At 42.6% G+C, this 14,756-nt stretch overlaps 1 protein-coding gene across 2 annotated transcripts in view; it reads right to left on the reverse strand.

Moving 5' to 3' along the window:
- Nucleotides 1-1,298: 1,298 nt before the first annotated feature.
- Nadk2 (NAD kinase 2, mitochondrial) overlaps nucleotides 1,299-14,756 on the reverse strand; it is a 41,620-nt gene continuing 28,162 nt past the window's right edge. Inside the window, exons 8-13 of one of the 2 annotated variants that reach the window (XM_032898799.1) lie at nucleotides 13,787-13,852; nucleotides 12,519-12,614; nucleotides 9,972-10,027; nucleotides 9,800-9,853; nucleotides 4,523-4,646; nucleotides 1,299-3,299 (exon numbers count right to left, since the gene is read on the reverse strand). In XM_032898799.1, the coding sequence (XP_032754690.1) occupies nucleotides 3,161-3,299; nucleotides 4,523-4,646; nucleotides 9,800-9,853; nucleotides 9,972-10,027; nucleotides 12,519-12,614; nucleotides 13,787-13,852 (535 nt within the window). In that variant the 3' untranslated portion in view covers nucleotides 1,299-3,160. Of the gene's footprint in view, nucleotides 3,300-4,518; nucleotides 4,647-9,799; nucleotides 9,854-9,971; nucleotides 10,028-12,518; nucleotides 12,615-13,786; nucleotides 13,853-14,756 lie in introns of those variants that run through there. The other variant, XM_032898800.1, reaches the window with a different exon arrangement.

Below are 14,756 nucleotides of genomic sequence, written 5' to 3' on the forward strand. Positions count from 1 at the left end.
GGGTAAAGTGAGTTCCCAGTGCATCTGAACAGAGTTCCAGGCCTGTTGGCCTTCGTGTGCTCTCAAGAACAGTGACACATAAAATACTTCAGCTCCGCCTGCTGACGTGACGTGACCCCGTGTCAGCCCATGTTTTCCGTGTGAACAGCGCATGCCAGCGCTTCCAACACTTAGTCTGACCTTTCACTTTAACACCAGGCCGAGCGTCCCAGGCTTACTGATTAGTTCTTACAGTTCTGTTCAAAGTTCTGGTTTTGTTTTTAATGATGGACAGTGTACAGGATATATATTGAGCCCCATTATCAGCTTCAGCTCATTACTCGGGTTTCATCCATTTCTTCATACAATGACAAGTTGAAAACAAAAATCAGACTTGTGGGTTCATAAACACCTCAGCATATGTAAAAGATGGATTAATTGTGAGCACCTAATGTCAGGACGGGATTGAAGTGCTCTCTCCCGAGTGTTTCCTTGTGTGCTTTCTGTCTTCTTTCTGAAATAAGACCTTATTGTGTATCTCATGGTGGCTTCAAGATGGCTGTGTAGCCCCAGCTGGCTTTGAACATGGGGTCATCAGTCTCTGCCTGCCAGGTATCGCTGGGATGACAGGCTTGTACCAGTGCTGACTGGTTCCACCTGCGTTCAGGGGTTCTTTTAAGAGTTAAGACTTGGCTTTTCTTTCATCCTGGAAATATATTTCCTGAAGGTAGATCATTTGTTCTGTGCTCCAGAGTCTGGGTTTTAATGATGTCATCCTTGGAAAGAGACCTACCAGGTTCTGCTGCCCCAGCCACACGCACTGTTCATCCCGTCGGCTGGCAGTACTGCACCTCCTTAATGTGGGCAAGCTGACCACACTCAGCTTTCTAGATGGCTGCTGGGGATTTGAACTCAGGTCTTTCTGTTTGTGTAATAAGAGTCTTAAATGCTTGAGCCATCTCCCCAGCCCCTGTATCCTTAGTTTTTTACTTGACCCTTTAGCTCAAAGGAATATTTATAATTATTTGTTATTCTACTTACATAAAAAATGAAATTTGGTTACACAGGAGCTCCATTCAAGAATATTAAAACAACATCAGAAATACTGAACTGAGTTACATGAAAAATGCATTTTTGAATTAAGCATTTTGCCCTCTGAAGAGGCAGAGTGAGATTATCATTCTGCCACGTAATGGCAATGAAAAAAGTCCACAGTGCACAGACGGCACGTCTGAGGTAAAGACTAGAAACAGTCTTCAGGGGGAAACTTGGGCCTTTAGGTAATGATTTCAGAAGAGTTAGGAAATAAGAAAACAAAGTAAAAATGAACAGACAATGGTTTAATTTTATTTGCATAAAGTAGTCATGAAAGGTTAACCCATTCAAAGACATTTTTGATATTCCAACATCCTCTGCCATGAGTCTATTACAAATAGATCCCTGCCTGCCACAGAGCAGAAGTTAGACTGTCGGCTCAGCATGGTAAGTAATTTTAATATCTTTCCAAAGGCAGCTTATGAACAATTCCACACAGCTAGTTACCAGTTAATGGTACATAGAAATACATCTGTGGTGGTCATGGACAACCAGATCTAGATATAGTAAGGATGAGAGTGGCATTTTTTTTCCCTATCAAGGTATTTTAAGCCTCTTAGGGAAATTTCTATAGTGTAGAATTTAACTTTCATATTAAGGGGTATCTTAAATATATCCTTTTTTATAAAGCTAAACTAAGAAATTGGAGTTGGCTCAGCAAAAACACTTATTTCCTAATGTAGTCAAAGAAAGTGTTCTGAATAAACACCAAAACCTAGACAGATCTCAGTTACCTCACAGTGACATCCATTTGTTTCATTTTAAGAGCAGCGTGTTGTTTGGCAAGGCTAAGAACATTTGGTCTGATCATACATCTAGCTTTAGATTTTGACTTCTGATCTCACTAGGCTCAAGTTCCATAGTCTATTCCGATGTCTGTACGACACTTCATTATATCATATGTGACATATCTATAACATGATATAGATATATGGCTATAACATATGATGGCACAGAATGAGTCTTCAATAAACATTTTGGCAATAAAAAAACAATTTCACCAAGTGAAAATACACAAGTCTGAAAAAATGGCATGAAAAGACAACCCCTTATTTAGCAATGGAAGCTTTTTGTGAAAACAAAAGCAAGAATTAAAATAGCTTGCTCCAAAATTAAAAGTAGTTTTCATACTAGAGGATGGAGAAGCGCTGATGTTTTATCCCTCAAAGCTATTGTTTAAATTTTAGAATGTGTTGTATTTTAGAATACAGTAAATGAATATAATACTAACTTAGGCAATTCCAAAACTGTGTCCTGGGTATTAGGTGTTTACTAAAGAATCCATCCCAATACTAAAGGAAGGGTTTTTTGAACATTTTACTGAACTCCTCTAACAGAATACAATCATTGGTTATCCTTCTAATCCTTGTTTTCGTAATAGAAATTCAAACACAGGAAAGGGCCTTTTGGACTCCTTTACTTGTCTGAACAACAATTACTATGGAAATTAATACCTTTACAAAGTGTCATGATTTGTCCCATAGATGTGGTTCATCTAACATTGTTGACACTACCCAAAACAAGTCAGAATTTGTCTACAGATAATCTTAAAATGATCCCACTTTTTTCAATCAATAGTCACTCATCACTGTTTCCTAGAATTAGAAAAGTCTTAGCTATATAAAACACATTTACCAACTTCAGTTAAGTCAACATCAGGATTTATCAAAATTCTCCATCAAAATTTTTAAAAATCTTTACTTTTAGGTACTATAAAAATAATGTACTAATCAACTGATACATGTGGCCAATTCCACAAAGTTAGGAAGAAAACAACACTTGTACAGTTAAATTTCAAATCCTAAATACTTAATCCTTTATTTAACCTGCCTCTCTAAAGAGTATCGATGCTCTTGGTTACCAACTGTAAATAATACAGATTCACATAATTCTAGTCCATTTAGTCCATCTGTCTGTCTTAGTGAACAGCTCTTGTCAGAATCAGCAGGACAGCACACGCGTCATCCCATTGTCACCTTGACTCTAGTGGTAGCCCTCATAAGAACCATTAAAAGGTCGGTCTCTGGCTGGTCATCGGTATCTGCAGAAAAGTCTACCAATCAAATCTATCAGCTGAGGAAACTCTTCACTGTTCTAGAATCACAGTTCGAAGCTCATCTTCTTTATTGATCATCATTGAAGCAATTGCTCCGTCGTTAAACTCAAAAGATGTTCCTCCATCCACAACCATGCAGGCATCCCAACACCGAGAACGAACACAAACTCTGCGTGGAAGAAGAGGACTCGGTAAATAAATAGAAAGCTCTTAACCCATGGTGAACTCTGGCTTTTGTTAACATAACTAGCAGCCTTGACTTTGAGAGTTGGCCGCTCTCTGAGTGGACAGTCAGTGACTGTAAACGACATGGGCAAACATCTACGCCTCAATTTTAAGATTCAAGATGGAACCATTCACTTCAGTGGTTCGTGGTGGGTCTGCCTGGTTACCTTCATGGAGCTCCCGAGTTATTTCCATTATAAGGATGTGAAGTGCTGAGCGGAGGGTATTCTCCTGTATCGTTTTCCTAAGGATTATGTAATGTAAGCCGAGAAGAGTAAGTCTCTAACATACAGTTCAATGAGCACGGCACAGTACTTTCTCTCAGCTGCTAATCTCACCCCTCCTCTCAAGTAGACCCACTCTGCATCGCTGCAGGTAATGTCCAGTACTGAACTGTTTCGGTCCCACAGTGTGGGGATGTTTTCATTCCACAAATGACTAAGGTTAAGCATCTTTTAGATGTTTATTAAATATGCCTCTGCAAAATACCAAGTATCTTTGGCTTTCTTTTTCTAATGTACTGGCTGCCTTTTATAGATTTACTAGAATTTCTATATGTAGGCTGAGCAGCCCTTAACCAAAATGTCTAGAAATAGAAATCTTTTAGATATGGGTATGGGTGTGTGTGTGTGTGTGTGTGTGTGTGTGTGTGTGTGTGTGTAAAATAAGGTGTCTAGGAATGAAATATGTGTATATGTATACTGCCTATTCATTATAACCTCAGGGAACTTAACACACTCCAGCACATCTACACTTGACCGTGACATCACAGAATTCCACTTGTGCCCTGTGTCTATGCTTCTGGGGCAGTGATTTCAGAAACCGTTCTCAAGTACCTTGAGATAGACCAGATACCTTTTGCAAATGATTTTATCAACCTTTAGTTGTTCAAGTACATTTCATGGTATGTTTTCCACTCACCTGTCACGAAGCCTTCTCCTATGCATGTTAGTTAACTCTAACATAAGACAGTTAAATATAAATGCATGCAAACAAGCTGAGAGTTGCAAATCTAAATTAACTCAATTGTGTAAAGCAAAGGCTACAATGGTAAGAGAAAAATACATTTGTCACAAGGTTTCAACAAGAAAGGGGTGATTTTGCTTGCTGTGTTTTTCTCCTTTAAATGTAGTCCTGGGATGTAAGAAGTGACTTAAGGCTGCTTACTTTGAGGAGAAACAACGCTGACGGCTGCTTGAGAAAACTCTGTTTGCTATTGGCTCTCGGATACTGAAGAGTATTTTGGGTTCTTCTGGACTGTAGAGCAGTGACTCGTTATATTCGTTTGTTACTGTAAGGGAAGAACAGGAGACATTAAAGAACGGCCACATCTGAAGCATTTAGGAGCGTGCGTTTCAGACTGAAAGCATTCGATGTGCTTATCTCCTGGGAACTCATATTACGCACCCTACCATAAAAGCCTTAGAGATAAATCACTATTGGGTTCAATTATTAACCCACAAAAGCACTCATCACCCACAACAGAAGAAACAGGTACAACTGGGAAAACGAGAAATAACTACCACATAGAAATTAAGCAGTAAGACAAACTCAAAATTGAAAGCTGAGTTGTCAAGTTCCTGGCAGGAGCCATCTAGGAAAGGCAAGTGACTTACCCAGAGATGGCCCACTGTTCTGCATGGCTGCAGTGGGTGCACTCTGGAGAGGCACAGCCCGGGAGACTTCATCCCTGGATTGCTTCTCGCTGCTGTGCCTTTTCTGCCACTAGTACATAGCTGTATTGACTGGTTCTGTGTGTCAACTTGACACAAGCTGGGTTATCACAGGGAAAGGAGCCTCCCTGGAGGAAATGCCTGCATGAGACCCAGCTCTAAGGCACTTTCTCAACTAGTGATTAAGGGGGAAGGACCCAGCCCGTTGTGGGTGGTGCCATCCCTGGGCTGGTGGTCATGGGTCCTACAAGAAAGTAAGCTGAGCAAGCCAGGGGAAGCAAGTCAGGAAGTAACATCCCTCCATGGCCTCTGCATCAGCTCCTGCTTCCTGACCTGTTTGAGTTCCAGTCTTGACTTCCTTTTGTGATGAACGGCAATGTGAATGTGTAACCTGAATAAACCCTTGCTTCTTGGAATGTTTGTGCAGGAATAGAAACCCTGACTAAGACAAATTGGTACCAGCATAGTGGGGTATTCCTGTGGCAACCTGACCATGTTTTGGGGAGGACTGTGGAAGGACTCTGGAAGAATCCTTTGGAGCTAGAAGAGCCACTGGGATGTTCTGTAGGAACTTGGAGGATAATGTTGAGAACAGTGCAGAAGACGGAGGCCTGGCTTGTGAAATTTCAGAGGGAAGATTAAAGACTCATATCAGAGCCGTTGCTGTTTTGATTGTGACAATCGTGTAGTTTTGGTTAGCTGGGGCTGAAGAAACAGCTGGGATTAACAAGATACCAGAACTACTAAAGCAAAACCTTTGCATCACTGGGACTATTGATGCTGTCAGCTGGAGCTAAGAAATTAGTGGTGGTTAAGAAGAGACCAGCATCACTGAGGTGAAATCTTCTGGGAAGTGTTTTCTGAGAGCACAAAGAGGCTGTGTTCCAGAGATAGCCGAGGTTGTTCCTCATGTTGCGGCTGGACTTGGTAATGTGTAAGTGTCACCCAGGTGGTATTGGTTTTGAAGGCTTGAAGGGGTCATGAAGAACAGCTGAGGCTGGGCACTGTGAGAGGCCATGGAAGGCCATTGGTGAAGGTACAGCCTCAGTTGCAACTGATGGCCCAGGACTGAAGGATCATGCAAAGGGGTTGAGGCTTGGCACCATGAAGAGAGCCTATGAGGGGCTATTGGTGAAGCCTAGTTGCAGCAGAAGTCGGCAGTTATCAAAGAGAAAGGAGCCTCCCTTGAGGAAATGCCTGCATGAGAACCAGCTGTAAGGCATTTTCTCAGTTAGTGATCAAGGGGGGAGGGACCCAGCCCCTTGTGGGTGGTGCCATCCCTGGGCTGGTAGTCATGGGTTCTATAAGAAAGCAAGCTGAGCAAGCCAGGGGAAGCAAGTCAGTAAGTAACATCCCTCCATGGCCTCTGCATCAGCTCCTGCTTCCTGACCTGCTTGAGTTCCAGTCCTGACTTCTTTGGTAATGAACAGCAACATGGAAGTGTAAGCTGAATAAACCCTTTCCTCCCCAACTTGCTTCTTGGTCATGATGTTTGTACAGGATTAGAAACCCTGACTAAGACGATAGCCAAATGATTCCTAGGCACCAGCCCACCCTATTAGGCAAATTCACTGCAGATCAACCTGAAGATGAATTTTCATGAGTTAATAATGACTAGAGAATTCAAATAATTATAGGAAGGAAGTTTAAGGAGATGGTTTTAGTTGTTTTGCCAGAAAGATGTAATAAAGTTAGAATCAAGAATAGAATGTACTCTCTCTCCTCAAAGAACAGTAAGTTAAGGCTGCATAATAAGGAATACAAGGAGCTGTCATAAACCCCACTAAGAAGAGAATAGGCTTGGGACAGATTTGTGATCAAGGGAAAACATCCATTCTATGTCAGGTCCAAGGATGAAGCCACAGGTGTGCACTATGATAAAACGAGGCCACGTGAAACTGTTGCTTTGAACGTATACTGAGCTTACAGAATGAAACACTGCTTTGAACTTACTATCGACATTCTTCACTAATTCCCTTTTGTGTAGCATTTTATCTATGAGGTAATTTTATAAAGAACTTTTGTCTAAGAAGGTATAAAAAGGCTGAGAGAAGAAATAAAGCGGGGCCATCAAGTGTATATGTCTATATGCCTGTCTGTCTATATGTATGTACACTTAAAGTGTTAAAGGAGTTCAGAGTTCTCGCTGGGCATTGTCGCCAACCCAGATAATTAAGTTTTGTTCCCCATCAGTAGTGCTGACACCGTAAATACCCCTTTGCTGCCTGCCTTGGTTTACCCTGGGATGTCAATTCTGGCATATGACAAGTTCCCTCAAGTATCGTGTCAAAGCCAACAATAAGAAAATACAGCCTCACTAAACTCTGACACTATTACTAATGCCATACTGTGCTTGCTGACAGGAGCCTAGCATGGCTGTCCTCTGAGAGGTTCTACCAGCAACTGGCAGAGACAGATGCAGATACTTACACCCAACCATTGGACTGAGGTCAGGGACCCCAGTGGAAAAATTAGGGGAAGAATTGAAGGGGCTGAAGGAGATGGCAACCCATAGGAAAACCAACAATATCAATTAACCCTGATCTCTGGGAGCTCTCAAAGACTAAGCTACTAACCAAAGAGCATGCATGGGCTGGTCTGTGAACTCCCCCATCCCCCAGAAATACTGTCTTGTCTGGCCTCAGTGGACAGGATGTGGAGAATTGATGCTCCAGGGAAGGGGGATAGGGGTGGTGGTGAGGTGGGGGTGGGTGGGTGAGCACCCTCTCAGAGGTAAAAGGAAGGGAGTGAAGAACTCTTGGCAGGTTGACTGGGAAAGGGGGCAACATTTGGAATATGAATAAATAAAATGATTTATAAAAAGAATATGCAATCATGCTATTCTTGGTATAAACATTATTCAACATGTACAGGAATTAATACTGTATGGTGTGCTATAAATTAAACCACTTTAAAGTTTTGATACTTCTGGAGGTTAAATCCAAGGTCTCTGTGTCCAGACAAGTATTTCAACACTGAGCCATACTTCTGGTCCTTTTAATTTTTGATAATAAATATATAAATGAACAAAAAAGTAAAAAAAAGGAAAGAAAATACAGCCTCAAACCATCGATGGCAGCACACTTTCTCCAAAGAATCTGCCGTGTCTCAGGCTGTTTGTGGAAACGTTCAGGACCCACTGTCTATCTAGCGAGCACCTGAAGCTTGGCACACAGAGCATGCATTAGTGAGAGCCAGCTACACAAGCCAGGCAGGGCAGCACGTGGGTACGGCCCGGCTGCTGGAAGGTAAGAGGATGACGTAAAGCCTGTGTACCAAAGATTGTTGTCTCTTCAAAGAAAAAGAAAATAGAAAAGGACAATTCCACAGGAAAGTTAAGCTGAGTATCACATTAAAAGAAAGCACCAAGACTGACTGTCTAGTAATATGCCTTCTTTGTGGGACTATTGTTTGAATTTTATGTGTATGTTCCTGAAGTTGCAGTAAGGACATTATCTAAACAAAGCCACCATAATTTGGAAACATTTTCCTTAGTACTGACGTCCTCCTGGGCAGCACAGCAGCACACGCTAGGAGGCCTGAATGCTGTGAGCCTTCTGTGCCTTCTGTGCCTGACCGGGAGCTACAGCCTGCTGCCCGGCCCTGCCAGGGGCCCGGGATTACTTCATAGCAATGCTAGTCTGGAAAAAGCTCAACAATTAAGGTACACAGCTGCTACTAAAAGTATTATTTTTTAAATCCTTGTTAAGGTTAAAAATCTATATTTGGTTGGGTTTTTGTTTGTTTGTTTGTTTTGGGTTTTTTTTTTTTTTTTTTTAGATCTAACCTACAACAGAAGTAAAATAGAAAATGTGCTAGCTATGAAAGAAACTTCCAAAGAGTGGTTCTGGGAATGTTGTGACAGCGACTGCCACGGACCTGCTAGCTTCTGTAGACAGCTCAATCTGCAAAGAAGTATCCATTGAGTAAACCTTTATACAACATCAAATAAAAGTCCACCTCTGTCTTCTGGGTCCAACTTCAGCTGGGCTGAGGTCTGCCCTTGATGTAACATTGGTACATATGTGTACAAATCACAAACCATCACAAACCAGGTGATGATCCGATTCCTGTGTGCCCTGAGGGCGGTCAGGACACTCAACACCCACCACATCTATCTCCACTTAGTTCTCAGGATGTTCTAAGTTATAGAACAGGAAACTGCAGGTGCCAATTGCTTTTCCTTGGTACCGATTTAGTGCTAACTGACGAGCCGTGACCAAAATCCTTTAAGTATCAAACTGAAAACAAGCAGAATCCATTTGACAGTGTTACTACCATGAAAATCAGGACCATACCTAAGGAAAAACCTACTGGGACAGCATGAACTTAAATATTCATCCTATTTAAAACACATATGGATCCTATCGCCCAGAACTTACAGTTGCAGTAGCGTGGCATATGGGCTGTATTTCATGGTAACACAAATAACAGTATAGAACTCCAGCTTCAGGAGAGGCAAGAGGGCTCGCAGGTAGATACTTCCCGTTAAACTTAGTAACTCTTAGGAGCCATCCTCCTGCCTCCAAAAGATCAAAGAACCAACCCAAAGAACCAAGTAAGCTGTGCTCTGACTTCCACAAGCACCATAGACATGTGTGTGTTCACAAAAATAACTAAAAATGTACCTAAAAGGAAGCCCTGCTTTATCTTTTTAGCCACATTTAACAGGACAGTGTCACAACAGCTAATTGGGCAGCTGTCCATATACTGTTCTCTCTCAAAGCTGACAGAAATAAGCTGTCTGGAACTAATACCATGTGATACCAACCTCTTTCTACCAATTCTTTGTTCAGTGGAAGAGTCAGATTTCCTTGTCGTCTGGCTGTTGACAGGAAAGATGGGAGAAGCTTCAGTTCATTGCAAATCACACGATACGAATACACGGCAATACACACATAGTACACAGTAACTCGCACTATCAGAGCTGCTCCAGTACTCACCGATATTTAAAACATCTTCAACGGCCTGCGCTGCAACCCTGTTGATATTGAATGACCTGGAAAAAAGCAGGCACATAAATCTTGTTTTTGTCCTAAAAGCACACTAAAAGTGGGAAATGTATGATGTACTTAACATAGAAAGAATTCTTAAAATTCTTAAAGAACTGAGACAACTACAAATTAATGGTTAAAAACAAAAAATATATTGCTGTGGGTGTGAGGGGGAAAGTCTCCTTATTCATGATAATACAGAAGTTGCAACTAGAAAATAAACACTGCAAAGATTTGAAATTAACATGTTGCTCATTTCTACAAAGAATCCTAATTTCATAAACCAGGTAAGAAGTGAGGTGTGGAATCTCCAGGCTGGAAGCTGTCTTAAGAAGCTAACTGGTGCCAGTCTACAGGGTACAAATGTATCACATTAGCAGGCCTGATGAGAAGGGACAGTCACTTGCTAAGCACTGCAATTCCTATGTCCTCCAGTGGGAAAATTTCTGGATGTGCAAAGACGAGCTTTCTTCAAACACTTTTCAGCCCATATACATGGTTAGAGTTCACATCTTAGCCCCCCTCACTATAGAACCATGCCAGTTAAGCCTGGCTCACCCGTCCCCATGGGGACAGTTCATAGTGTCCCTCTTCTGCAGCTCAATGCAGTGACCTCAGTCACCATGTCACAGCAAGAGGGCCACAGAACGGCAGGAGGCTTCCTCCCTGCACAGCTACTGAGGAGAGCTACTGGGATGCCCACACTGGACTCTGACACGCTTTTAACACATTAGACAACACTAAATCCGGGGTTTCTTCTGTTATCCTGGGGGTTTTTATACCCTGAGTCTCACATCTCTACACAATTCATACTCAATTTCAGTTGAAAAGGTATTTCCACGATCAGTGACACCTCTTCATTCTCACTCTTATGAGATGCTTAAAAACTAATTTTGCAACTTCTCAGATGATAGAATTTTTGCCATTATTTATTAATCTGGGGGATGTTATGGGGGATAGGAAGTGCGCACATATTGCCACGCACATGTAAGTCAGGGAGTAACTTCCGGGAGTTCCCGTCTTCCACCATGTGAGCCCTGGGGACTAAACTCTGGTTGTGGTGAGCTTGGTAGCAAGTGCCTTCAGCCACTGAGCCACACCGCCAGCCTGGCTCATGAACGAAATGAAATGATGCCTATGAAAACACAGCACGGGTTGGAGATTTAGCTCAGTGGTTTGCCTAGGGGACAAGGCCCTGGGTTCGGTCCCAGGCCCATTTTGGGGTTGGGGATTTAGCTCAGTGGTAGAGCGCTTGCCTAGCAAGCGCAAGGCCCTGGGTTCGGTCCCCAGCTCCGGAAAAAAAAGAAAAGAAAAAAAAAAAAAAGAAAAGAAAAGAAAACACAGCAAACAAACAACAACAGAAGCCAACTTAGGAGTGATGGAGTCTTACTAAGTCACCCCCAGGGCTTCAAACTACCGTCCTCTTACTCAGCCTCTCAAGTGCTGGGATTGAGGCTTGTCACAGCATACAGCTAAGAACTAAACTAACACGGTGTTTGTGAGAGCATCCATTTATTTAAGAAAGATCTGAATAATATATACTAGGCCCTACACCCTGCTACACACAAAACTTGAACAAGAGGAAAACAAAAACACAAGCCACCCTTTCAAACCCCTCATCAGCATGTCAGCCCAGTAACAGTGCTCTGCCAGCACTGAGAGAAGGTGCTGTAGGATGAAGGGGAGCCCTCATCGTGCTTATGAAAGAACCCGAGCTTAATGACGACTTCCTACAGAGAACAGCACTTGAAGGCTGGACGCTTTCACCCTGGATGAAAAGTGGAGTATTCAGAAATCCAGAGCAAGAAGATGCATTGAACAAAAACAAAAGGCTAGAGGAGAGCAAGGTGTGTGCTGGGAATGACAAGCAGGCTGCGGCGTCTGGAGCGCTGATGGGTAGGTACGGAGGGCTTAGGCATGGGGAAGAGAGGAGGACGGCCATGACAAACCTTTCCAGGGACTTCCTGTCAGACCAGGCAGTCTGTACACACCACCAGCCATGGTTAAGGAAGAGAACGCACACTCTCTGTGTGTGTAGACACAGCACTCTGCAGTTTACCACAATTACTCTGTTGGTAGTGTTTGGCTGACAGCCAGGAGGAAAGGAGGCCAGGCTCAAAGAATAGCTACCAAAAAATGATGACGCCCAGACCCGCGTGGCAGCAGCAGAAGCTGAGGAAGCTGGCAGCGATTTGGGAAGGGCAAAGACCTGGCATGGTGTGGGAGGAGAGAGCAGAGGACAGCAAAAAGAAGAGTGAGATATGGGGAGTAATGTCTTTCTTCTAGAGGCAGAGTCTGGGCAGTTAGTAGCAGAGGCAAACAGTGCATGAAGACAGGGAAAAGCCTGAGACAGGAAGATGAGCTTTGAGCGTGCAGATCACCGAAGTGCTGTCCTGCATACTAAAGGACACAGACACACCCACAGAGTGTATAGAGTACATTTTGTTGCTTAAACAAGTTCACACACCTTGACAGGTAGCATTCCAAGATACTCACCAGGCCTTCGATCCTGTTCCAGTACACAAATTGAGCCCTGAACTCTTCTGCTTCTCCCATGGGCCATCATCAACTGAAATTTCATAGTAAGAAGCCCTAGGAATTGAAAACAGAAAATTGTGTTCACTGAGCTGTGTGAGGCCTTCAAAGTTCATGAAATTTAAGTAAATCAGCTTGACCAAGTCATATCTGACTTGGCAGGCATAGACATCACCATGCTAATTCCAGTCCTGATTGCATGAAAACATGAGAAGGAATCCTGTTTACTTGTCTGTATGGCTTCCTGATGTACAAACCCCTCTTCCTATCAAACTGAGTGCTCCAGACAGGGCTCGTACAGTTCTCAATCAGCGTTGCTTCTGCTCTCATGAGGCCTAACGCAGTGCCTCATTTCAGAATTCAAACAACTTCATGCTTAGGTGGGTCACCTTCTTGGCACCTGTTCCTTCTATACCTAATTCTTTGTGCTAAATTCTTATTTAAGCCATGTGCTAGTGTACCATTTTAAATGGTAGTGGGCTAACATAAAACTAGAATGAAATTCTTAACCAACTCTATACCAGCAGACAAAAGTCAGAAGTTTAATTTCTTGAGCAATTGACATGTTTTAGAATATTCCATAAATATGAAAACAAATGAGGTTTTTGACACCAGCAAACATGACACTATTCTTTAAACACAGAGTGGGTGACAGAAAACTTCTGATATATGAAAAACCCGACTGTGTAAACTATATCTTAAAATAATTGTGTCACTGACTAACACCGGGTTGTTCTTCAGCAAATTATGAAGTCGAAATCTTAATAAGATACAGGTTTTCAAAAGAGGTTATTAAACGCACCTGCATACACTAACGCTAGACTAAGTCATTCTGACTCCTTCAACTTCTTATCCAAGTTCCTGGTGAGTTTCATGTGACGTAACTTTTCATTGTCTTTATAAAGGACAACAGGCCTACAATTCACCTTTACTCTATTTCACTGGTCAATTATTTGCTTCCTCGAGAACGCACATTAGAAGCCTGTTATGCACAGACAAGGCAGCCACATTCCCAGCCATGTCTGCTACTGTGCTAGAACGAAGCAGAAGTGAGGAGTGAGAGCGGAGAGGATCAGAAGTAAGTGGGAGGGGATGATAGCCAGGTCAGAGGCGTGGAGCCCAAACGATGAGCAAATTTAGTGTCATTTTACATGCAGGTCTATTGGGATTAGTTAATTCACAGGATTTTGTTCAAGGGAAATTATTTTCAAGGCAGCAAAAAAACTCACAGTCCCTTTAGATTGGGTATATTTCTTCTTAAATTGTCCACTGCTACAGCCCAACAATAAGGCATTCTAGGTTAGAACAGACAGAAAAGAAAAAACATGGGCTTTTAAAATGTTCTTCAGTCTGAGAACATGGAAACTGAGGCAGGAAAAACCACTGCTGCCCTCCAATCTTCCAAGCAAAGCGCACAAGGTTCCAGAGCACAGTACAGCCTGGCCACAGCTCTGGGATCGGGAGTAACAGGCTCGAGGAATAGTTTTGTTTCTAAATCACTACGAGATCTACACAAATTACCTGACCCTTCTGGAACTCACCGCTCTCACTGATAAACACAGCCACTTCCTCCAGCGGCTGCTGTGAGCACTAAGTAACAGAATACAAGACACAGCCTGACCAATAGCAGACGCTTACTGTGTTCATGTTCTTTCTGCCTAAGGCTCAAGTCAGAGTCTTTAAAAATAAGCCCTAATAGTCACACTGTTCAACCACCTCCAGCGTCAGTCACTGCTTGCTTATCTTACTGAAGATCCAAGGAGAGCCTAAGAGCGGAAAAGCAGCAGCAGCAGACATCGCCCTGGGAGACCCCACTGACCCTCATCATCTGGTCCCAGTCGCCCTCCTCTTGTACAGTAAGCACCAAGTGTGCAGCCATACAGACAGCAGCTCCCTGCGGCTAGCCACACCTCCTCTAACACAGTGAAGTAACCCACAAACGGCTTCCAACAGAAACACGGGTTCAGAAAGCTTTTTAATTTAGCGGATGCCATCTGGTGCCTTTCTCATCGTCTCCTCTCTCCTATAATCACAAAAATCTATTATCATCTCCACGCTGTGTGAAATTTGACATGCAGAATGAGACTAAACTTTCTGAATGGACAGATCACATGTCTTACTGTTAAAATAAATAGTTTTTCACTTCAGTATTTTATAAATTCTCTGTAAATACTTTATTTCTTGAAACAATATTCTAAA

The sequence above is a fragment of the Rattus rattus genome, chromosome 3, assembly GCF_011064425.1.
Source record: "Rattus rattus isolate New Zealand chromosome 3, Rrattus_CSIRO_v1, whole genome shotgun sequence".
NCBI classification, from domain to species: domain Eukaryota; kingdom Metazoa; phylum Chordata; class Mammalia; order Rodentia; family Muridae; genus Rattus; species Rattus rattus.